The following is a 23642-nucleotide window of genomic DNA, read 5'->3' as shown; positions in this document are numbered from 1 at the left end:
CACCCCAGCCCACCCAAAACTTGGCTATCCGCTATCCCCGACCTCACTCATTCCGTGATTTGATAAGAAGAAAATTTGGTATCAAGAATCAGTGGAAAGATCACAATCAGAACAACTATATCTGCTAGCTGGATATAACACATCGTATATAAATAAAGACTTTCCTTGTTGCAGATCTTACGGCTTCAATGAAGGAGCCTTCCATTTCTCTTCAAGAAATCGATTTCCAGTAAAGGTAGATTTTATTTTGGTAAAAATGGAGGATAGAGGAGAATCGTTCGTGGCAGTGAGGAGGATATCGCAAGGATTTGAAAGAGGGAATAGTACTTGCCATTCATCTTCTGGTATGGTATATTCCTTCTTAATTTAATTTAATAACGCACTTGAGTCTTTTTTGATATCTCACTTTCTCTCTCTACTTCTATTCCTTTATCTGTGGATTGAAATTTTTGGTTTACTGATGCCTAGTTGCGTTGAATTTTGTGGTGAGTTTGCATCCAATTTCCGCAAATTTTCTTTTCATCACTGTTCCGCAAGAAAGATGCATGCACAAATTGTGGGCTGAAACAGCCAGTTTATTTGTAAAATTGCGGAATGGCTTTTTGACAATTACAGTAGACAAATATGACGGCTATTTGATTCTTCTCCAAGGACGACAAAAATCTATTATTTCATAGTTTTGGTTTCTAGGTTAAAATGAATGTCGGTTGTTGACCTTTCATATACGGAAAAACGTCTGAAAAGTAGCTTTAACTATCACTGATAGTTTTAGAGTGGGCACAACACTAGAGTGGAGTGGTTGAGAATTTACTAGGTCATTTATGTTAACTTTTGGGAGTGGTACAGGCTGCATGGGGGTATCGTGATTGCTTAACCAGGCTGTTCATCTCACGGTTGCACATTATGAGAAAGCAGGATTGTGGATTGTGCCCTCTGTATTTAATGAATTTACATTACATGATTGCATCTAATTTTAGCTTTCAAATGGGAATTGTTTTTTGATAGACAATTGTAAAAGGCAATTGGCTAGTGAAGTTGTGTTAAGGTGGTTCTTGTTTCGTACTCAATGTTGGGAGGTTATTTTTTTCTCTTGTTGTGCATAAAAAAGGTTAGTTCATGAATGTTTAGACACTTGAATGGTATATTTATCTTTTTGATAAAGGTAACATTTGTATATCAATCATCAGCTCAAAGCTGGTATCCAAAAATTTACATCATATCCTCCCTCCATACATGTGTGTTGGGCATAAACAAAAGATAAAGAAAAGAAAGAAGAAAAAAGAGAACTATCTCTATATCCTCCTTTCACCTTTATAAGGACCCTAGAATGTCTACAATAGCCACAGGGTCATCTATATACTCTGAACTACACCATTAGCAAAAAGTGATAATGCAGTTCATTTTAATCTTGTGCAGAGGGCTGCTCTTGTTATCAAAATTTCTAGAATTCCTTTCTTTCCATATGGTCCACCAAATAACAGCTGGGACAATTTTCCATCTACTCTTGTCTGTGTTGCCACTGCCCTCCATATTCCAGCTTTCTAGAGCCTGTCCTGTTCTCCCTGGAACAGTCCAACTTATACCTCTGAAGCTAGTAAACAAATTCCACAGCTGGCCAATCACTTTACAATGTAAGAACAGATGATTAATTGTCTCTGCAACCTGCTCACAAAAACAGCATCTTGGGCACATTTGTATTCCCTTCTTCATAAGATTCTCTTGTGTAAGAAGTACAGCCTCTTTCACCACCAACCAAGTAAAAACTACCACTTTATATTGTATTTTAACCTTCCATACTTGAATGGTAAATTTATGTTCAACATACCCTGCTGTTTTTGTACATCTGCAACAGCACTCTCTTTGTGCTTATTTCTCATCATCAACATAATCTAAACAATGAAAAAGAAAAAAAGTATACAGATGTTTCCACTTCTCAATGACCAATTTTGGTAGGTAGGATTTCTACTAACTAACTGAGTAGTATTGCCCATGATATTTGTTCTCTAACATTTGTGAGCTTTTGTTTTCGTACCCATGCATGTACCATGTATTTAATTGTGATATTATCCTGATTACATAATTGAACCTTGTCATAGTTTCTGAATTGATGCATTCTTGGCACTTCTTCGTTAGTTATGAAACTTTGCTCTAAGTTGCTCGGACTCGGTTGCGGGTGTCCGATACAAGTGTGGATCTAGAGGTCGGATCCTTCATGATCTAATTTTTAAGATTCGGGGATATGGATCCATGTATGGATACGGGTGCGGGGATTCACTTAAAAATAATTAAAATATCTAAAAATAGAGTTATAAAACCTAAATTATGAGAAATTATGTGGAGAACTTGAGGAGAATCTTGGAAGGAGATTAAAGGAAAAAGAGTGACATAGAAATTTCTATATGAAAGGTATTCCATTTTCTTCAATTTCACCTTATCTTTTGTATTGATTATAGGAATCATTAAAATTGTCCAAACTTTCCCCATCGATTTTGGTCAAAGTACCCAAAATTCGTTGACCAAATCGGACACGGATCCCACACCCACATCCACACCCACACCCATGTCGTGTCAACACGGTTGCGGCACCAAAAGTGAAGAGTCCGAGCAACTTAGACTTTGCTCATTCGAGTTGTCTTTTCTATGTGTCTAGAAAGATACACTTTAACTCCTTATTCTAAAAAGGAAAATAAATAAATAAAGGATCAACTTCTCTTCTTAATAATAAAAAATGAATGCGCTTCTTGTCACATGTCTAAATCTTCTTTTTTTCTATCTCTATACACTATGAAGAATGTTGTTAATGGGAACTTGACCTCCCATTTTCCTTAGATTATTGTTTCCTTTTGTTACTGCAGAGGTCATGGCCGGATCAACAGCATGGCTTGGCAGAGGTCTTTCATGCGTTTGTGCCCAGGGAACCGATATTGATGCTCGTCCATCATTTGATCTGACACCAGCCCAGGTAATATTCTAGTCTATGTTGCTCGGACTCTTCAAAAATGTCAGTCGGTGTGTGCTGGATTCTTCAAAGGAGTGTATTTTTGGAGAATTTGACATGGGTATGGCATCAAAAGTGAAGAGCCCGCACAACTTAGATTCTAGTGCAGGTTATATGAAGTGTAAGCTTCCTACCAAGTAAATTTCTAGGAGTGTCAACACGATGCAGTATTGGGTTCTTTTGATCCTCTCTTATTAAAAGTTTGTATTCTGGATAGGATTTCGTTGTGGTACTTCCAATATGCTATACAAATTTGTTTTCTGATTGTTTCTCCAAGATTTTACACTTGAAAGTTACAACAAATAGGGAATATGCTGAGTGTTGCGAGTGGTAATGAATTTTATTTGGTTTCATAGTCATTTGGCTAATTGAGCTCATGTTGAGGTTCACATATTCTTTAACTCTCTTTTAAATTGTGCTAAGTCTCAGGCATGAATGTCTTATATCTAAAATTTCACACTCTCCCTGTTCCTCCATAATCCTCAGATAACCACAGTTGAAAATTCTAATGAGATTGCCAATATTGCCTTTTATTTTCAATTCCCCACTTATGTCAACTTATCCAGTTTTATTCTTAGAAAATATGTTATTCAGAATGTTAAGTTTCACAGCACTGTGAGGAAGTATGGAGTGTCTTTGGCACATCGGCACTTATTGTGTTCTCTTCCACTTTGTTAATGTTAGGAGGAATGCTTGCAAAAACTACAAAACCGTATAGATGTTGCATATGATGGTTCAATTCCTGAACATCAGGTATCCTCTATTTGAAGACGTCTTAGCCATTTCCCTATGAACTTAAGAGAAAACATCTTTATGGATTTTAAATATTCCATTAAGGTTAAATTTACATTCTTACTGCTCATCTTCGTCTCTCTCTCCCCCTCTCTTTACCAAAAGGAAGCTTTAAGAGCACTGTGGAAAGCTGCCTTCCCTGTGGAAGAACTCCATGGTTTAATATCTGAGCAATGGAAGGAAATGGGTTGGCAAGGGAAGGATCCATCTACCGACTTTAGGTACATCAGTATTTCTTTCTCTTCCTCCCCCCCTAGGAATCTTAAATAAGAAATCACTGATGATTGAGCTTATCTAATCTCAATTTTCTGACTTCTTCCGGCCTTTCTGGTCCTTCCATTCTTGGTTTTCCACTGACATGCTTGATTGGTTTTGATAGGGGTGCTGGATTCATATCGCTGGAAAACTTGTTATATTTTGCGAGAAATTTCCCGGTACTTCCTCTTTTTGCCTTCTCTTTATGGAGAAATAACATTGTGCCATGTAAACCTTTTATGCCTATAATGAAAAGCTAATCTTTTGTATCAACAAGTACTATTATTTGGTAATCATTGGAAACGTAACATCTATGTTTCTTAAACTGGTCTTCATGACTATGTCTCCCGAGATTGTAGTTATTATTCAGATGTTGTGTTATTTCTGTATGTTCTCAGTTCTCACAGTTTCTTATGCACCTCTTCTTTCATGCAATTGTAAAAGTATGATTCTATTTGATTCCTCAACCTTCAAAAACATTATATTAGTTGTGATTGTGTTGGTTGATGGACATCTTAAAGGATGGTCAAATTGCTCTCTGCTATTCCTTGCTACTGTCAAACAGAAATGTTTTAGGCACCTTTATGTTTTCTTTGAGATACCGTAACATCTAATTTCTTTTATTAAACTGGGTAAGTATTTCTTTCAGTATTTTTATCTAATGACAATAGGGGTGACTTAAGAATGAACACAGGATCAATCAGGTAGATTTTTTTTCCCTTTCCGACGTTTTGGATAAATAGGTATATTGGTAAAGTCGTCACTATGTGACCTATAGGTCTTGCCGTGGAATCAACTACTGATGCTTGCGTCATCCCGGGCTGCCTACATCACACTCCCTTGAGGTGAGGTCCTACCCCAGACCTTGTGAGATACATCATGCACCGGGTTACCCCTTTTTACATAGATTGTCCTAGATCTCAGTTGACCCTTAAAGAAAGAGAGAATCTTCTACCATTGACATCCCTATTTCAAATGACTTGTAAAATTAAACAAATTTGCTGCATAGACTGTAGAGTATGAAGCTGTTAATTGAGATGTCAGATCTTTATTTTATTTTTTTGAGTATTTTGGGCATATTTAGGCTACAAAATCAACAGAATTGTAAGAGTCTAGGGGGAACAAGTTCCAGTTTGTCGTATCCTTTTCTGATGGTACTGATTATTAATGGAAGATGGCATATCCATTATAAAGAAAAGTTGATGAGCAAGTTATATGGCATGTAGTGTTTTTGAGAGCGGTAAGTGCAAAAAAGTGATTAGGGTCTACTTCGCTTAATGCAAGAAGCAAAGCCCTCGGTTGATTTTTTTTTTTTTAAAATCAAAATAAACCTTGCACAAATAAATAGAATAACTAAATAAAAAACTCAAGGAAACTTTTATATATATGCAAATCAAATTTTTAAAAACAGAGAAGAAGAAAAGTTGAAGAAAATGAATTAACTAACTAAATAAGAATATAAGATTGCCCACTTAAATAAATTAACAATCGCTAAGACAATAACAAGAGAATAAAAGAATGTAGAGGCAATGAAACAATTTATAAAGAAAATAGAAGGAAGAAAAGTTGAAGAAGATTATAGAAGCAATGAAAAAAAATAAAAGTAGAAAATAAAAGGAAAAAAGGAAAAGAAAATGGCAGCGCAAATAAGAATAGTGAAACAACGAAGAAAATTGCTTGAATTTTCAAGAAACAACACTATCAGATTTTGAAGAACCCTAGTCGCAGAGAGAAAGAAGAAGCGACCTAGTAACTCTAATTATTTTTCAATCTAAAATAGTCCTAGCTTCCCTTTTTTGCTAAAAAGTCACGCTTATATTATAAGCAAAGTGACTACTTCCTCGCGATCTCAGGCTTCAAAGATAGAAGCAATTGCTTCATGCAAACCTCTTTGCCTCACCTTTATACGCCCTGACCCCCCTCGCCTCACGTTGCTTCATTGTTTAGAAGTTGTGAAATGGGTGCTTTTAAAAACATTGGTGCCATCCCAAACTTTTACCATTTGACACAAGTATATTTCATTGAGCTCTGGAAATTTGGCATAAATGAAGGCCCAAAAAGATAATAATAAACTCGTATGGTTGGCCTGACGATCAACGAAGTGAGTTGAGAACCTTCAACTCTTCGGTTCTAATTCCACAACAAACGTAAACACACTAGGTGATTTCTTCTTATCTATCCAAGTCTTGGTTAATAGAGTTATCATGTATTGTATTGTGTTGGTGGGAGGTAGCAAATATCTCATGGAATTAGTTGAGGTGCATGTGAACTGGGCGAGCACTACAACAACATACCAGTGTAGTATCACAAAGTGGGGTCTAAGAAAAGTATAATGTACGTAGGCTCAAGAAAAACCCAGTCCAAAGAAATCTAGAAAGAAAGTAACGGTAGTACAAGAAACAACTTATAGTAACAAAACAAGAGATAGTAACACAACGATACTACAACAAAATAATACGATGGTTGATGTACAAGAAACAACAGAGAGTGACAAAAATCAAAGGACAAGAAACTGCAAGAGTAATACTACAACTACGAGTATGGACGGACAACAAGAATGCACCTATTGATCTTCTACCCTAATATGTGTCCTTCACAACCTCCTATTTAAGGTTATGGCCTTGGTAAGTTAAAACTGCGTCATTTAATCACCTCGCCCCAATACTTTTTTGGTCCACCTTTACCCTTCATGAAACCATCCATAGCCAACCTCTCAAACCTCCGTACTGGGTATCCATGCAACTCATCATATGCTCAAACCATCTTAACCTCACTCCCTGAATCTTGTTCTCCACCGAAGCCACTCCCATCTTGTCCCGGTTATCCTCATTTCTAATCCTAATCTCTCTTAGTATGTCCACACATCTTTCCCGACATCCTCATCTATGCCACTTTTATCTTTTGAACATGAGAGTTCTTGATTGGCTAACACTATTTCCCGATGTCTCTTAGAGTGCTCCAACTCCCGTAACACAAGGTCCAGTTGATCTTCCTGCACTTCTTCTAAGCCCCCAGTTGTATAGTCTGTTCACAGAAAATACCCCATCTTTGTGATTTCCCCATGCTAATTTGTGTGTCTTTAGAGTATTACCAGGGAATCCACCAATCAAGCTCAAAAGCTCTACCACTCCATCAATCTCCTGGTCATTTAGCAGCGTTATAAATACCAAATTCGAACCTTGTGGTGACCACATCTCCTCTATCCTGTTATTAATATTTGTGCATATTGAGAAAAGATCAAGGAATAGGTCCCTTAGAATTCCATTTCCACACCAATCATCCAACCAGAACTTTGTTTTGTCCTCTCTGCCAGCCCACCACTATCTGTGAGTTGTTCTTGAGACTCACCCAAAGTTCTTGATGGTCCTCCACACTTTTCCCTTGCCATAGGAAGTTTCTTCTAAGTGCATCTAAAACCTCCACTATCCTATTAGTAGTACGAAAGAAGGGCATCACATAAGTGGGTAAAGAATCTAGAATTGAGTTAATTAGTGTAACTCTACCTCCCAGAGATAGGTATTGGGATTTCCATATAGCTAATTTCTTCTCTGTTTTCTCAATAATGCCATCCCAAATTTTTCCTGCTTTGTGGTCGGAGCCCAAAGGCATATTCCTAGGTAAACTGTTGTAAGCTTCTCTACCTTGCACTTCAAAATACTTCCAAGAGCCTCAATCTGTTGCACCTCCTTAATTGGAAAATTACTCTCTTTTCTCCAATTTACTTGGAGTCTTGAGCGTGCCTCAAAAACCACCAGGATCACTCTTAAATAGCAAATTTTCCCGCTCAGCTTCACAGAAAACCATTGTGTCATCTGCTTACAATGGGTGTGTTAGTTCAATTGTATCATTTACCCTGTTCTTTATGGAAAAGTCTCTTATCCAGTTATTCTGAGAACCAACTCTCATCAACCTGTCCAAACCTTCCATGGCTATGATAAAGAGAGAAGGGGATAGTGGGTCACCTTGTCTCATGCCTCTTTCTGCTGGAAAAAACCAACTGGTTCTCCATTTACTAAAATGGAAAACTTAGTGGTTTTGATGCAAAAATTTATCCAACTGAGCCATCTCCACCCAAACCCCATCTGCCTTAGGATGTTAATTAGAAACTCCCAGTTAAAATGGCCATCTGCCTTCTCAATATTTAGCTTGGACTGTGGGACTCCTTTAGTTGTAGAATCAATGCACTCACTAGCTAGAAGTGCAACATTCATGATTTTGTTTTTGAAACTGGTAACATTGTATACCTCAGCATTAAGGGCTATGCTGGCCACCTCCAAAAGTGTTAGTTACATCGAAAAACCAACAAAAAAAAACAGGACTACTTACAAAGCTCCTGTGAAATCCACTAGTTGAATTTCTTCTTCTATGTTCATTTCTTTACACCAAAAACCTAAAGTGGTAATTACTTTCCACTTAATCTTCTCTATAGTGCATTCTTTCCCTACAAAAATTCTCTGATTTCTCTCCTTCCAAATGATCCACCAGATACAAGCAAGTACTGTTCTCACCACCTCCTTTGGCTCTTACTACCTCCCCTTCTGACCCAACAACTTAGTAGGTCTGCTGTATGTTCTGGCATAATCCAATTTAGGCTCTTTATATTGGTGAATAGAGCCCATACTTGTGTTGTTACTTTGCCGTGGAGAAACAAATGATTGTTGGTTTCTAGAGCCTCTTTACAAAGATAACATCTTGAGGCAATAATTTTTCCCCTCTTTTGAAGTTTATCATGTGTCAGGCAAGCTCTCCTAGTTACCAACCAAGTGAAACACTTCACCTTAGTAGGGGCTACACTCTTCCATATAGCACTCCATGGCCCTGATTTTTCCCCCGCAATTGTGGCTAGATCCCTTTTATACATTCTGTTCACATAGAATTGACCATCATTATGATGCCTTCATAGCAATTTATTTGTTTCCAAATTTGTGCCAGGAAAATCTCCAATCAAAGCTAGCATATCCAAAACCCACTCTATTTCCCAATCATTAAGAAATCTCCTAAAGAGCAAATTCCATCCTTGTGGGGACCAAACCTCTTGTATTTTGCTGTCAGGATTCAGGCAAATGGAAAACAACCCAGGGAATAAATTTTCCAAGGACCCTTGACCAGTCCAGTCTTCCTTCCAAAACAAAGCCTTATTTCCTCCACCAACCTTTATCCTTACATTGTCTCTGAAAGCCAGCCATAGGTTTCATATAGTCCTCCATACTCCCACACCATATGTTTCTGTCACTTCCTCTGAACACCATTGATCTTCCTGACCATACTTGTGTTGAATGAGTTCCTTCCATAGAGCTTGATCTTCCAAATTGTATCTCCACAACCATTTGGTAAGTAAGTTGTTGTTGTGTATCTTTAGGTTTCTCACTCCCAAACCCCCACATCTTTTGCTCTGTTGAACCGCCATCCATTTAACTAAGTTGTAGCTCTTCTCAATCTTGTTACCTTGCCAAAGGAAGTTTCTCCTCAATGAGTCTATAGCTTTGACTACCTTGTCGGGAATGGGAAAACGTGACATCACATATGTTGGCAAACCGTCTAAAACAGAATTAATCAAAGTGACTCTTCCCCCAAGGATAGATATTGGGATTTCCAAAGTGCCAGTTTCCTCTCTGATTTTTCTAGTACACCATCCCAGATGCTAACTGCTTTATGCTTAGCACTCAATGGCAGACCTAGATAAACTGTAGGCAACCTCTCTATCTTGCACTTCAATATATTGGCCAAAGCTTGAATCTGTTGGACCTCTTTAATAGAAAAAATGCTACTTTTTCTCCAGTTCACCTTAAGTCCAGAGCATGCCTCAAAAATTACCAAAATAATTCTGATGTGACAGAGTTGTTCCTGCTCTGCTTCACAAAAAATTATTGTGTCATCCGCATACAATAAATGAGTCATATCCATCACCTCATTAACCCTGTTTTTAATTCTGAAACCCCTAATCCAGTTGTTTAGAGAAGCTCTCCTCATCAAACTGTCCAACCCTTCCATGGCAATGATAAACAGGAAAGGGGACAAAGGGTCTCCTTGTCTAAGACCTCTTTCAGCAGGAAAAAGGAAAAAAACCTACAGGTTCTCCATTAACCAAAATGGAGAACCTGGTGGTTTTAATACAAAACTCAATCCACTTGAGCCATGTAGGGCCAAAACCCATTTGTCTAAGAGTGTTGATCAGGAAGTCCCAATTAAGATGGTCATAGGCTTTTTCAATATCCAGTTTGCACATTACCCCTGGCACATCTCCTCTAATCCTAGTATCAATACATTCACTACCAATTAAAGCAACATCCATTATTTGTCTCTCTTTAATGAAAGCCATTTGATTTTTGTTGACTAGCTTGTCTATCACCTTCTTCAGCCTTTCTGCCAACACTTTGGCAATTATTTTATAAACCCCAGTAATGAGACTGATTGGTCTAAAGTCTCTTAGATCATTTGCCCCCACCTTCTTAGGAATTAGAGCCACAAAGGTAGCATTGAAACTCTTCTCAAAACTTTGGTGACAGTGAAAGTTTTGGAAGGGCTGCATCAGATCTTCCTTTATAGTTTCCCAGAATGCCTGAAAGAAGGCCATGGTGTAACCATCAGGCCCAGGTGCTTTATCACAAGCACACAATCTTATCCCTTTTAGCACCTCATCCTCACTGAATTCTCTAGATATCCAGCTCTGCTCCTCCATTGTTATTCTCTGTGCGTTAAGAATATTTAGTGAGGGTCTCCAGTTTTCTACCTCCTTATACAAATGGTGGTAAAAATCCACAATAGAGTTCTTGATTTCCATTGGCTCAGAGGATAACTCTCCATTAATCATTAATGACTCAATGGTGTTGATTCTCTTGTGAGCTGTTGCCATTATGTGGAAATACTTCGTATTTTTATCGCCATTCTTGATCCACTGAATTTTGGACCTCTGTCTCCAAAAAATTTCTTCATTTTTTGCCACCTCCTCGTATTCCATGGCCAAGTGTACCTTTAGTATCTGTCATCATCAGTAAGAGATCTAGACTCTTGAGTAACTTCCATGTCCCCTATCTGACTCAAAATTTGCTCCTTCCTTGCCTTCCAGTTCCCCCTATTCTCTCTGCTCCATTCCTTCAGTTTTGTTTTAAGCAGCCTCAACTTAGTAGCTAGTTTGTAGTCCGGTCTTCCTGACACTTCAAAGGAGCTCCACCATTCATGAACTTTACTTTTGAAACCCTCTACATTAAGCCACCACTTTTCAAACTTGAAATAAGATTTCCTGAAGGCCTTATTCCCACATGTTAAGACAATGGGATTATGGTCAGACCCCAAGCTAGGCAGAGTACATTGCCTAATTTGAAGGAACATTTCATCCCATGGGAACGAGTATAAAAATCTGTCAATCCTGGAGGCATTCCTATGGTTTGTCCCTCCTCTCCAAGTGTATGAGCCCCCAAATAAAGGGGGAGTCAATCAGCTCCAATTCGTTGATACAACTGGACAGATCTATCATGGCTCTAGAAAGCCTGATACAGTTGGTTTTCTCGGAAGGAAACCTAGTGGTATTGAAATACCCACATACTACCCAGGGCCCTTCACACAGACTCCTCATAGCTCCTAATTCTTCCCACAACTCCATCCTTTCATTTCTATCACAAGATGCATAGACTGCTGTGAGAAACCAAGTTAGTTCTTGAGTAACTCCACATAATTTACAAGTAATTGATTGGTTCCCATATTCCACCATCTCCCCTTTCCATGATCTTTTGTCCCACATAACTAAAATTCCACCCTTGCTGCCAATCGCTTCCAGGCATATTCCCCCCATCCACCTATTCCCCCCTAATTGTTGTATATAATCCCCCACTGCCCCATTTAGCTTTGTCTCCATCAAAACTATAATATCTACCCCCTCCTGTTGTATTCTGCTTTTCACCAAATTTCTTTTATTCTCCATGTTTAAACCCCTAACATTCCATGATAGAATTTTTAAATTCATTGTAACTGGGTGGTATAATTTCTCCCCTTGCTTCTAGATTCACTCCTAGGTTCTCCATCCTTGAACTTCACATCGAAGATCAAATTTTTGAGCTCTTTAGGGATTATCTGATTGTCCTTATGTTTTTAGCACTCGAGGCTAAGGAGCCTTCCTTTTCCCTTCTTTGATCAATTTTTAACAGAAGGGTCAAAGCTTCCCCAGAACAACCATCAAAAGACATTCCAAACATTTGCCTTCCATAAAATGGTCATTTGGTGTTGGTTTACTAGCTTACTGATCACCTTCTTTAACCTCTCTGCCAGCACCTTAGCTATGATGTTGTATACTCCTGTGATCAAACTAATAGGTCTAAAATCCCTTAGCTCATTTGCCCCCAACCTTCTTTGGAATTAAATCACAAAACACTTCTCAAACTTTTGATGAGCATAGAATTTACGGACTGTTAGAATCACATCATCTTTGATGGTTTCCCAGAAAGCACTGAAGAAAGCTATTGTGTAGTCATCTAGTCCCAGGTGCTTTATCAACAACACACTATTTTATTGCTTCCTAAACTTCTCCCTCAAAATCTCTAGACAACAAAGTTTGTTCTTCTTCTGCGATTGTTGTTTGAACATCCAAGATGTTCAAAGGTGGTCTCCAGCTTTCTGACTCTTTGTACAAAATCTCATAAAAATCCACAATTGCATTTCTGATTACCACAGGATGATCTGAAGACACTTCTCCATTAATCATGAAGGAAATCATAGTGTTGTTTCTTTTATGGGATGTAGCCATTCTGTGGAAGAACTTGGTGTTCTTGTCTCCATTCTTTATCCACTGAATTCTAGATCTTTGTCTCCAGTGGATCTCCTCATTTCTAGCTGTTTCCTCATACTGCATTGCTATGGCCTATGTGAGCTTTCAAAAGCTGCTCATCATTTGTTAATGGTCTGTGCACCTGAATGTATTCAAAGCTGCCAATTTATTCCAGTAGGTGTTCTTTTCTAAACCTCCAATTCCCTCTATTCTCTTTGCTCCACGCCTTGAGCTTCTTTTTTAAGAGTCGCCTGTCACATTAAAGGAGCCCCACCACTCCTTAACTCTGTCTCTAAAACCCTCCACATTTAAGCAGCACTTCTCAAATTTGAAGAATGATGTTTTGAAAGGCTCATCTCCACAGGTCAATACTATGGGGTTATGATCAGACCCCAAGCTGGGCAAAGCACTTTATCTAATATGAGTGAACATGTCATCCCAAGGAAAGAAGTACAGGAATCTTCTGCCTCCCCTTCACGGGCACCACCACGTGGCGTGAGCCGCACCACAGCCATCTAAGGGCTCATGGGAGGGGAGCCCCTCTTGGCCAGGCTCTGGAAGGCATCACGAGCACCACCACAAGCCGTGGTACCCCTTCACGGCCCGTCAAGGTCTCCATTAAGGGTGCCATGCGATTCTTGAACCATTTTTTTTACTTGCCCCTCCTCTCCATGTGTAGGATCCCCCAAATAAAGGGGGATCCACAAGTTCCAATTCATTGATGCAACTAGAGAAGTCAGACATAGCCCCAAAAATTCTACTACAATTGGTCTTTTTTTATGGAAACCTTGTAGTGTTAAAATCCCCACATACCTCCCAAGGCCCTTCACATAAGTTCCTCATTTCTCCCAACTCCTCCCACAATTCCTTTCTCTCGCTCCCATCACATGATGCATATACTATAGTGATGAACCAAATAGGTCTTGATTTAAACCACTAAACTTGCAAGTAATGCTTTGGTTACCCTTTCTACTGGTTCCCCTTTCCAATTCCTCTTGCCCCACATTATCAAGATACCCCCCTTATTACCTAAAGATTCCATCCACATTCCTCTGATCCATCTCTTTCCCCCCAACTTCTGCAAATATTCCCTACCTCCCCACAATGTTGTCTCCACCAACGCTATTATGTCCACCACTTCTTGTTGTATTCTTTTTTTTTTTTTCGAATTGTTTTAAAAAGAAGATAAGTCTCCCTCTTGTTGTATTCTACTCCTTACAAGATTCCTCTTAGTATCCATTTTGAGCCCCCTCACATTCTATGAAAATATTTTTAGCTTCATGATAAATGTGGGGCTTGATTTCTCCCTTTACTCCTTCTTGCACTCCTGGAATCTTTATCTTTGTAATTAACATCAAAGATAAGATTCATTACTACTTTGGGGACCACCTGATTATCACATATCGCTGAGATGGGTTCTCTTTTTGTTAACTCTTTGTGCCTCCTCTGGTCAATTTTTAGTAGTAAATTGAAAGCTTCCTCTGTGCACCCCTCGAAAGCTACTCTAAACTCCTTGCTTAGCCTCAACATATTGTTCTGTACCCATTCTGTTGCCTTGCCTTCTACTTACTTGCTGCACCCCAAAGCATCACATTGGATGGGTGTTGGGTCACCCAGAATTGTGATTTATTTGAACTATTCTTCCCATGTAACTCAATTTCTTCTTCATTTAGTTCTCCTGAAGTTTGTGGTGATATTTCTGCATTCGCTTGTGTTGACTCTCAATTGTATATAATTGCTAATTGAGTCTTTCACCTTTGTTTCCTTCATCAGATTTTGCTCAGTTGAGGAGTATATAGTTTCATGCTTTTTTTCCCAGTGATTTACATCGCAAATAAGAGGCTCAGGTTCTTGTGGACATTCTTTTAAAAATGGGCTTTAAACATGCCCAAATGGCTTGGTCACTTGTTTAAGACCAAGTGGCCCTCTGTTTGATCTGAAGTGGGCCCCTTTGTGACCTTTCCACCCACGTGACTCCTTTCACCAAGAAGGCCCCTTTTATCTCTGTTAGGTTTAAAAGACTACTTTTCAAACCTAAGAATATCTCTGAGCCTCGAAAGATTTGATGGGTCCCTTCCTCTATACCCACCCTCTTCTCTTTCCTTAATTGTAGCTCCCTCATTGTATTTTTTACGAAAAGTCACCAGCGATTCTACCCATATAGGTAGAGAGAAGATGGTCTCATCATCGGCGATTTCGATGGATATTGGAATTTTTTCTGTCAGACATTTGACACGAATCCTAGCCCAACAGAGATGATTTTTGAGGTCGGTTTCTTTTTCTGTCTCTATCCCGTCACCGCACCAATCTCCAATTTTCTTCATTATTGGCCTGGACCAGAGATGTAGAGGCAACCCTAGAACTCAAATCCAGCACCACTCGAACTCATGAGTTTTTGGGGAACCCCTATGGTCGGTGACCACCATTGAAGCTTTAATCTGTTCCCTTGTCTTCTCCAGTCACCCATCAAGACGTGTTCTGTTGCTTTTCTGTCTGGAATTCAAAAAGAAGTAAAATTCCATTCATATCATAGACTTGGACTCCATGTGCTCCATTCCAAGTCTATTGAGCCCATCTTCTTACATCATTTCAGTGAGTGTATAGTCTTCTCTGAAGAATTCCCCACTAGACGGCCAATAGGTCTTTGTCTTCCAACTGGACTCCAGCTTTCAACATGTTGCCTTCTTCTGCTATCTCTGTCTCAGTTCTGGTCCATTTAGTTTTCTGCAAAGAGTCTTTATAACTCCTTTCCCCCTTGTTAGCAGCACAGTCTGCCTCCCCTGATAGTCTAAAGGGTTTTGTTTGTTTTGTACCCCTATTAATTGAATGTCTCTATTTTGTTAGCTAACTTCTCCCACCCTTCATTGAATGCACTTTCTGGAAGTATAATAACTGCTCTGTTGCTACCTTTAACTAAATTAATGATAGGTATCTCCCATATTGATTGAATTTTAGAGCTATAAAGAAGTTAGTTGAGAGCACCTTCATGACTTGGACGCTTTCCCTCTGATCCCTGAAGCATCTGTTAGCCTTTTGCATACCCAACCAAGTGCTCTCCTGCTAAGAATCATTTTCCTCATGTTATGCCTAGCACTTTCAACCCATCGTAACTAACATCAGCTTTTGATCTAGAATTTGCGCTATCGTAAGACTTCCCCTCAGATCTGAAATAAACTTTGCTGTCCATCTGAACCGTAATGGAGTTAAAAAAAATAGAAAGAAAGAGAGTGGTATTCCGGTGGAAGAAATCCACCACAAAGGAAAAGCCAACCAAAGTCCAGAAGGAACTTCAGAAGATTGTCTCGAAACTAGTGCCTAGGAACATTTGTTTTGAGGAAATGACGAAATGTCGACAACATTAACTATAATTGTTCTTTCTCTATGGATAGATGAATGCAGTGCCATAGATTTTGAACACTGAACATGCTTCTGTTTGGATTGGCTATTTTTTAAGTGGCTTATAAGTTAAAAGTCAAAAGCCATAAGTTGGGAACACACAACTTTTGACTTTCGGCTATTTTTTCGTGTTTTTTCAGCTTTTGAAAAAATAGCTTGAAAGCCAAAAAAATCACTAAAAATTAGTCAAATCACTAAATCATGAAAAATACTTGTATAATATGGATTCATGAAAATATCATTAAAACACCCACTAAATCATGAAAATACTTGTATACTATGGGTTTATGAAAATACCGTTGAAAACATGAGATTATAATTAAAATCATGCAATTGAAGGCTAATCATGAAGAACTGAAATTCATCAAGAACCCATAAATATCCTAGAAACCCTAGGTTTTGTAGAAATTATAAACTTGAGGCATTGGGGTTTTCTTGGGACTCAATGGGTGAAGGGATACCCATTGATGAAATCCCACATACTTGGGGTAGAAACTTTGACTTGATTCTTGGAATGGAGACTTGAAGCTTGGTACCTTAATTCTTGCTTGAGAGAAGACTTGAGAGGAAAATATTGATTTTGGAGAGTTAGGAGGGAATGAGTGGTTAGGGTCACTAGCAATTCCTTAATCCCACTTAGAATAGTCCGAAACGACGTAGTAAAGGGATTAAAAGAATGGGTAAAGACCAAAACAACCCTCATTAAAAACTGTCGAAAGGCATATAAGGGGCATCTACGGTCCGTGGTTCCATCTACGAACCGTAGAACCCTTTCGGTAGAAATCAGGCTGAGATTCTGAGTTTCTGAAGTTTGATTCTACGAGACCCATCTATGGTTCGTAAAAGAATCTACGAGCCGTAAAGTGTGTCCGTAAGAATCAGTATCTACGACCCGTAAAAGGGTTTACGAGCAGTAAACCTGGCTCGTAAATCTCAGACCCAATTTGTTGTTTCTGAGTCTCATCTATGGATGGTTTCTATGAGCCGTGCTTCCTTTTACGACCCGTGAACCATGTTCATAAATTCTGCAGATTCTGAACTGTACAACTTCTGGTCTGAACTAGGAACCTTTGGGGGGTATTACATAAGTTATCTACCTTTGGCGCTGAAGTGTTAAATTTTTTTGTCAAGTGTCAAAGTTGCTTTTCTTTTAGTGGATGACTATTGACTATTTGACTTAGTTGATGTTTATTGAGTTACACAATGGTATGATACAAAGGAAGCCTACTTTGCAGGTTAAGTAATGAATTTCAGCATTTCATGTGTCAAAATCTATTTTGCTCGGACTCTTCAAAAATGTTAATGAGTGCGTATTGGATCCTCCAAAGAGTAGTGCATTTTTGGAGGATCCGACATGTGTGCGACATCATTTTTGGAGAGTCCGAGTAACATAGGTTGAAATAGTGCACTCTTGGGCAACACTGGGTAGGAGATTCAACATTTTATGCTCTGAACTTTTACCACAAGACAGAAAGGAGGCTTTCTTGTTTAAAAAATGGTATAGAAAGCATAAAAATAGCTGTCTGGTAGCCTACTTTGACGTAATTCAAAACCCTAATTTTGAGCTTGCACATAGCGAGTCATTCTAGTGAAGAGTTGTATCCAGAGCATGTAATGTATAGACTGATGAATCAAACAATTTCCTTGCTCCATTTTGTTTAAAAAGTATGAAATAAACCTGCAAAACTATATACTGAAGTGTACACATTATTAAGAACAGACTATGTATAGCCAAATTCAAGCAATGTACTAGGTTCATAATTCGTCCTTTCGTCTTCCTAATTTTATTTGCAGAAATCATTCCAGGATCTTCTTCAAAAGCAGGAAGGTGATAGGGCATTATGGGAATACCCATTTGCTGTTGCTGGTGTCAACATCACATTTATGCTAATCCAGATACTTGATATAGAAGCTAGTATGTGTTCCTTCTATGCACTTGTTTACAGCGAAATGTAAAAAGACAAATCTAAGTCTATGAGATCTTGTGTTGATTCATTCAGCTATTATGTGTCTACTCTGCAGTAAAACCAAAAAATCTGGTAGGAGCAACTTTTTTGAAGTTTCTTGCCGGTAAATTGCTAGACCATGGTCTGAAGTTCTGCTTCATTTCCTTATAGTTATCCCCTTAAGTATTACCACTTGGTGCTTCTGCATTTTGGCATTTTTTTTTCTAAGCATGTCTTTCACCTTTGTACAGAAAACGAATCAGCATTTGATCTGCTATATTGTATCACGTTTAAGCTGATGGATCATCAGTGGCTCGCCATGCACGCGTCATATATGGACTTCAATGTATGTGCATTTAAGTTTTTATGAAGTTGTGTGTACTTTTAAATTAGTGAGATTTAGTTGAGGAAATGGAACATTTATTCCTAATTCAATTCTTCTCATATCAAATCCATTCCATATGCTCTCTAGAAGTTCCCATGCCTTTTCCACTTTATATGCTGGTTAAAAATTTCAGTTTGGCTACAGCAGCCGTAACCACTAGAAGTTCCCATGCTTTTTCCACTTTATATGCTGCCTGCTTCAAAGTTTCAGTTTGGCCGCATGGTGTAGTATCCTTAGCCGCATAGTGTAGTATCCTTGGCTGCCTGGTGTAGGAATTAGTTTCCCTCGGTGCTAGTAGCTTGAAGCTATGAGTTTAGAATGGCTTGTGGAGTATTTCATAGTTTTATAGGCAAGATAAAAAGTATTATTGATGTAAGTCAGCATAAAGACGCTACATCCAAAAGATTTGGGTAATTCAATCATGGCTTCGGCCTCTAACAAGTTGGCTTTAGCCATGTTGCACCAAAAACTAGCAAAAATCCATACAGTTGTTGGTTTGCACCACTTTGTGTTTTATCTGTACTCAAATAGATTCTCAGTATCTAACTCCTTTTTTTCAGTTAATGTTTTGTTGAGAAGTTGTTCATATGCTATGGATGATTGGCATGATAGAGACTGATGTTACATTTTGAGAAATGATTTTTCCATGTAAATCAAGTGCCCTACATTTCTGATGTTAGATCTGTTACGTTTCATGCAGACAGTTATGAAGTCCACTCGTCGACAAATTGAAAGGGAGCTTTTGGAAGAAAACATAAAACGGTTGGAGGATTTGCCCTCATACAGACTTCTTAATTGATAGGCATGACATTTTATAGTGTTTTTGTTTTGTGACCAAAAGGGAAGTGATTTTCTTGCTTGTTATGAGTTTAGTTAGAATTAGATGCATTTTGATGGTAGGTTGTTGGTGTGTTTGTCTTTGTTAGAGGCGGAGAAAGTAAATAACAGGCTTCTCCAGTGCATGATATAAGTGTCACTTAAAATTAAGTTTGAAGTTTGGGATTTATGGGAGATTGTTAGATGCCTAGTGATTCTGCCACATTTGGCGCTGACTTGTGGAGTCGTCAACATCTTCATTTTTGCCCCCACATTTGGTATATGCCATAATAGGAGAAAAAAACTCCCATTGTTCTCTTTCGTACTCAATAGATTCTCAGTATCTAACTTCTCATGTTGTTGTCACCCAATTTTGATCGTCCCCTATAGAAATTAATTTTCAAGCTTTTTAGATTTCAAACGATTTGAAATAATTAGTTTATAAAATTCAAGTATTTTCAAGTTTTTTTAAAAGTGATTTAGTCGGCTTTATAATATTTAGATAATAAATGGTTTTTACATAATTACTTATATAATTAATATACATTATTAATATTTGGAAATCGTCTTGAAGGATTTTGCTTTTTAAAATTAAATATTTTATTAATTTAGTTTAATATAAATCATAGTTATAATTTTGAGTTATTTAAATTGATTAGTTTATAATTAAGTTAATTATTTTATTTCGTTAAGAGTAAGAAGCTCATTAATTAATTTGTGTTAATTCGTCTTGTTTAAGTTTTGACTAAATTCATCGATTGAATTCGTTTTGGTTACAATTGAAATTTATTTGGGCTATTACTCCTAATCAATTTCTTTCAACCCTTTGCAAGATCCAGTTTTGGGCCGACCTTCCAAATTGAGCAGCCCATTCCCAACTCAAAGAATTTCAACCCAGCTCTTTTTAAATTCAGCAGCCCACCAAGCCAACCCCGTTCCAATTCAATGCAATACCCGACTCGGCCCACCTTTTTCTTCTCAAAGAACCCAGATGCTCAAGACGACAACAACACGCAATCACACGATGTCCAGTTCCAGCCGGTCATGATTCAACATCGTCTTCACTTTGTTCCAAACGGCCTCAACGATTGCACCAAACGGCAACTCCAAACGACACTATCACAGAAGAAGTAGCAACACGACGTGAAAACGGCGTTAACGACAACAACAACAATATCAAACGAGGCAAGCAACGAATTGACGGTGATACACGACGTCTCAATTCTAATTCATGGCGTGAGCAAGACAAATGCAGTACATTGCAATTCTTGACGTCTTCGTCAAACGTCCCTCTCCAAATCGTACAATTTAAGCAGCAAAAAGCACCTGCCACCACACATTTTTCATCCTTGTGGCCTCAAGATCGAGCCACATAGCTCCTTAAGGATAATGAGTTGATCCTAGCCTCCACCTCACCTCCAATCCATTCAGAATCATGAGAATCAATTGGGATATTCTTTGATTTTGGATAGAATTTTGTCTTGGGATTCAAAAATTGTGGGCGTTAAATTTGGGTTTTCACCATCTCCCCCCCCCCAAAGCAGCCCTAGAAATCTCATATAAATACCCCCTTCTTCCTCATTGTTTGGGGTTGGAAAAAAAATTTAGGAAGAAGATTGAGAAAGAGTATAGAAAGGTCGAGACCCAAATTCTGCCAAAATTCTTCTTGCTTTGTTGTTCGTGCTGGATATTTGTGATGAAAGTTCGTTCCTGCTCGTTCTTGTCTCAGCTCTGCTGCCTGGAGAAAGGTAATATCTCCCCCTTTGTTTACATTTCATTTCGATTCCGAGTGTTATGCGATGGGTCCGTCTCTGTTGGGTTTTGTGTGGCTTCATTCTTGCTTGATTTGAATATGATTATTCATGGCTCATTGTCTTTACCGTTGGAATTTCTGGCTGACTATTGTGTTATTCATGTTTCGTTTTAATTAGAGGTTCAAATCAGGTTATTGTTGTTTTAAGTTTTAGCTTTTCATGTTGTTTTGAATCACATGCTCTTCTTGCCTCGATTCTTATGCCTTTTATATGTTGATATTTGGAGTCACTGATTCATTTTGTTTCTCTAAAGTCAGTTGAGCCCGTGTCTCTCTAGTTGAAATAGTCTGGACATTCATGTGGTCTATACTTGAAATGTGTTGATTATGCTTTTCTGTCTTCTTTATTACTTCATGGTGCTCTTGTTCATCTTTTCTGTTGTCTCGATTTATTGTTGTAGATTTCTAGCAAAGTTAGCTTAGTCTTGTATGGTTACCCTTGTTTTCTTGAGTAGTTTGAGTGGTGTCTATACATCTTCGGCCTCTATACTCGTGATATTATGTGTGTATCTCGTGCTATTGTAATGTGCCAGTCTAGCTAAGATTTCTCTTATCTTTTGAAAATCAACCCTTCCATTGTCGTGTAATCTAAAAGAAATATCTACCATAAGCATAACAAATTTATTTAGTTTAGTTAGTTATCAGATGTTATTGTTCAACAAATGTCAGCCTATAAAAGTTGTATTATGTTTTTACCTATTTGTGCTTATAAACATGTTAAGTTGAGTAATAATGTTGTCAGGTTTAGTTGTTTGAATATATCAATACTCTCTTCATTTATTTGAAACCATCTGGTCTACTACTGTCTTTAAACTTTCTGCCTCCAACATTCTGTCTTTGACATCATATAGCATCACTAGACTCAATTAATGGAGTTAGTTTGAATTATTGCATGAGGCATATTATTTAGCAATGGTGTAGCATGCTCTCTTTCTCATTATTTTTGGTTTACTGTTGTTTGTTGTTGGTTGTTGGCTATATATTCCCTATAATATAACCTACTCTTGTTGCCTTCTTGAATGACTCCTAATTCTATTTGTTCAAGCATATGTTCCTGTTATTGTTAGGTGTTGAGATTTTGTTTGTTAAAGTCTTGTCATTTGTTAAGTTAGTTTGTTTTTGTCATCCTTAAAATTCATTTGTTATTTTAGTCTAATAGTTGGGCTTGGTTGCATCTTGGTTTTGAGTTTTTTAAATAACTTTTATTTCAATTAAGTTGTATTTCATTTGTTCTGTTTGATTCAAATGTTAATTCTTACCTCTTCCGTTTTGTTGTATGAACCCTCTCTGAGTCTATGATGGATTTCTTTCCTTTGCATTCTCGAATCGAGCCAGAAAGGCTCAAATTTCTTTTCGTCGTTGGGTCAGCGGAATTATCGGGTGTACGGGGAAGAATGTAAAAATATAGGGGGTTGGAAAATTGATTTTCAGGTCCAAAGAAGGCCCAAATGAGGTTGTATGCATGATGTATACAATGGTATACACTAGTATACATGGAAAAAATAGTGATACATGTTTAAAAAATGTCGAAATACGAAGCCCAAATTTAAAATACAGATTGCAATGTTGATGTATAGGGAATGAAAAGAGTCACAAGTTGAAGGGCAATTTTGCAGCCCGTATACATGATGTGCAGATTTAAACACAGCAGAACCAGGCGAAAACTGGGCCCAAAGGCCCAATGAAATGAATAGCAGCAGATTTTGACAATTTAGGCCTAAACCCATGAATTTCAGTTGTGTTGCTGATGGACAGGGCCCAAAATTCAAGCAATATCAACCGTAAAAGATTGAAACTTAAAAATTAGGGCAGGTAGCCTAAAAGCCCAATTTTGGCTGAACTTGGACAAGGAGTCCAAGTTCAAACTTCTCTCTTTGCTTTTATTTATTTGTTGAATCGGACTAAAATTGTATTTTGATTTTTGGTTTAATTTAATTAATTTTCGAAAGATAGTCATTAGTCCTTTTTTGTTCAAATTAAAATATTTATATTTTATTTATTACTTATCTTGATTTATTAAGTTGTCTTGTCAATACTTAAATTATTTTTCTTAAGAGTCAACTTATTTCCTTTAAAATAAAATAAAAAAAGTTTTTTACTTAATTAATTTTTCAAGTTAGTCAAATGTTTTAGTCAAATCGTTGGTCAATCACAAGTTAGCGGACATTGCGAGGGCCTAACACCTTCTCGAAATGTAAATTAAACCCCGAATCCTTTTGAATTTCAAATGATTTTATTCTGTTTAAATCTTTTAAAAAATCTTAAGTTTTCTTAATTTCTTTCAAATATTAAGTGGTGACTTTCTTTGAAAATTGATTTTCGAAAACCTTGTCTTTTAAATTATTTTCGAGAAAATAGAAATGGCGACGCTGCTGGGGATTTAATTAAGTTCTAACCGTAATGATTTGACTATTTGACTATTTGTTATTAATTGTTAAATTGTTTACCTATGCTTTAGTTGTTTAAATTGCTATAAACTGTTA

At 37.7% G+C, this 23642-nt stretch overlaps 1 protein-coding gene across 2 annotated transcripts; it reads left to right on the top strand.

The window, feature by feature from the left end:
• Positions 1-40: 40 nt before the first annotated feature.
• On the top strand, positions 41-19697 carry LOC125837772 (uncharacterized). 2 transcript variants are annotated; one of them, XM_049516846.1, is made up of 10 exons: positions 41-78; positions 175-344; positions 2856-2962; positions 3683-3751; positions 3896-4011; positions 4170-4224; positions 17994-18114; positions 18222-18269; positions 18397-18491; positions 19231-19697. In XM_049516846.1, the coding sequence occupies exons 2-10, from the start codon at positions 257-259 to the stop codon at positions 19327-19329; spliced, it is 798 nt and encodes a 265-aa protein (XP_049372803.1). In that variant the 5' UTR covers positions 41-78; positions 175-256; the 3' UTR covers positions 19330-19697. The 2 variants fall into 2 exon arrangements, with proteins under 2 accessions (XP_049372803.1, XP_049372804.1); XM_049516847.1 differs by lacking the exon at positions 41-78 and having other exon boundaries at positions 108-344; positions 19235-19361.
• Positions 19698-23642: the final 3945 nt, after the last annotated feature.

This window comes from Solanum verrucosum, unplaced genomic scaffold, assembly GCF_900185275.1.
Source record: "Solanum verrucosum unplaced genomic scaffold, falcon-dt-bn FXZP01000135.1, whole genome shotgun sequence".
Taxonomy (NCBI): Eukaryota; Viridiplantae; Streptophyta; class Magnoliopsida; order Solanales; family Solanaceae; genus Solanum; species Solanum verrucosum.
This window is presented reverse-complemented; position numbering and strand designations above follow the sequence as displayed.

Excerpts from the sequence above, each read along its gene's own strand:
- LOC125837772 (XM_049516846.1), top strand. The coding sequence starts at position 257 with ATGGAGGATAGAGGAGAATCGTTCGTGGCAGTGAGGAGGATATCGCAA. Across the intron at positions 4,012-4,169 it reads GATCCATCTACCGACTTTAG|GGGTGCTGGATTCATATCGC; the intron begins GTACATCAGTAT and ends TGGTTTTGATAG. Across the intron at positions 18,492-19,230 it reads CGTCATATATGGACTTCAAT|ACAGTTATGAAGTCCACTCG; the intron begins GTATGTGCATTT and ends CGTTTCATGCAG.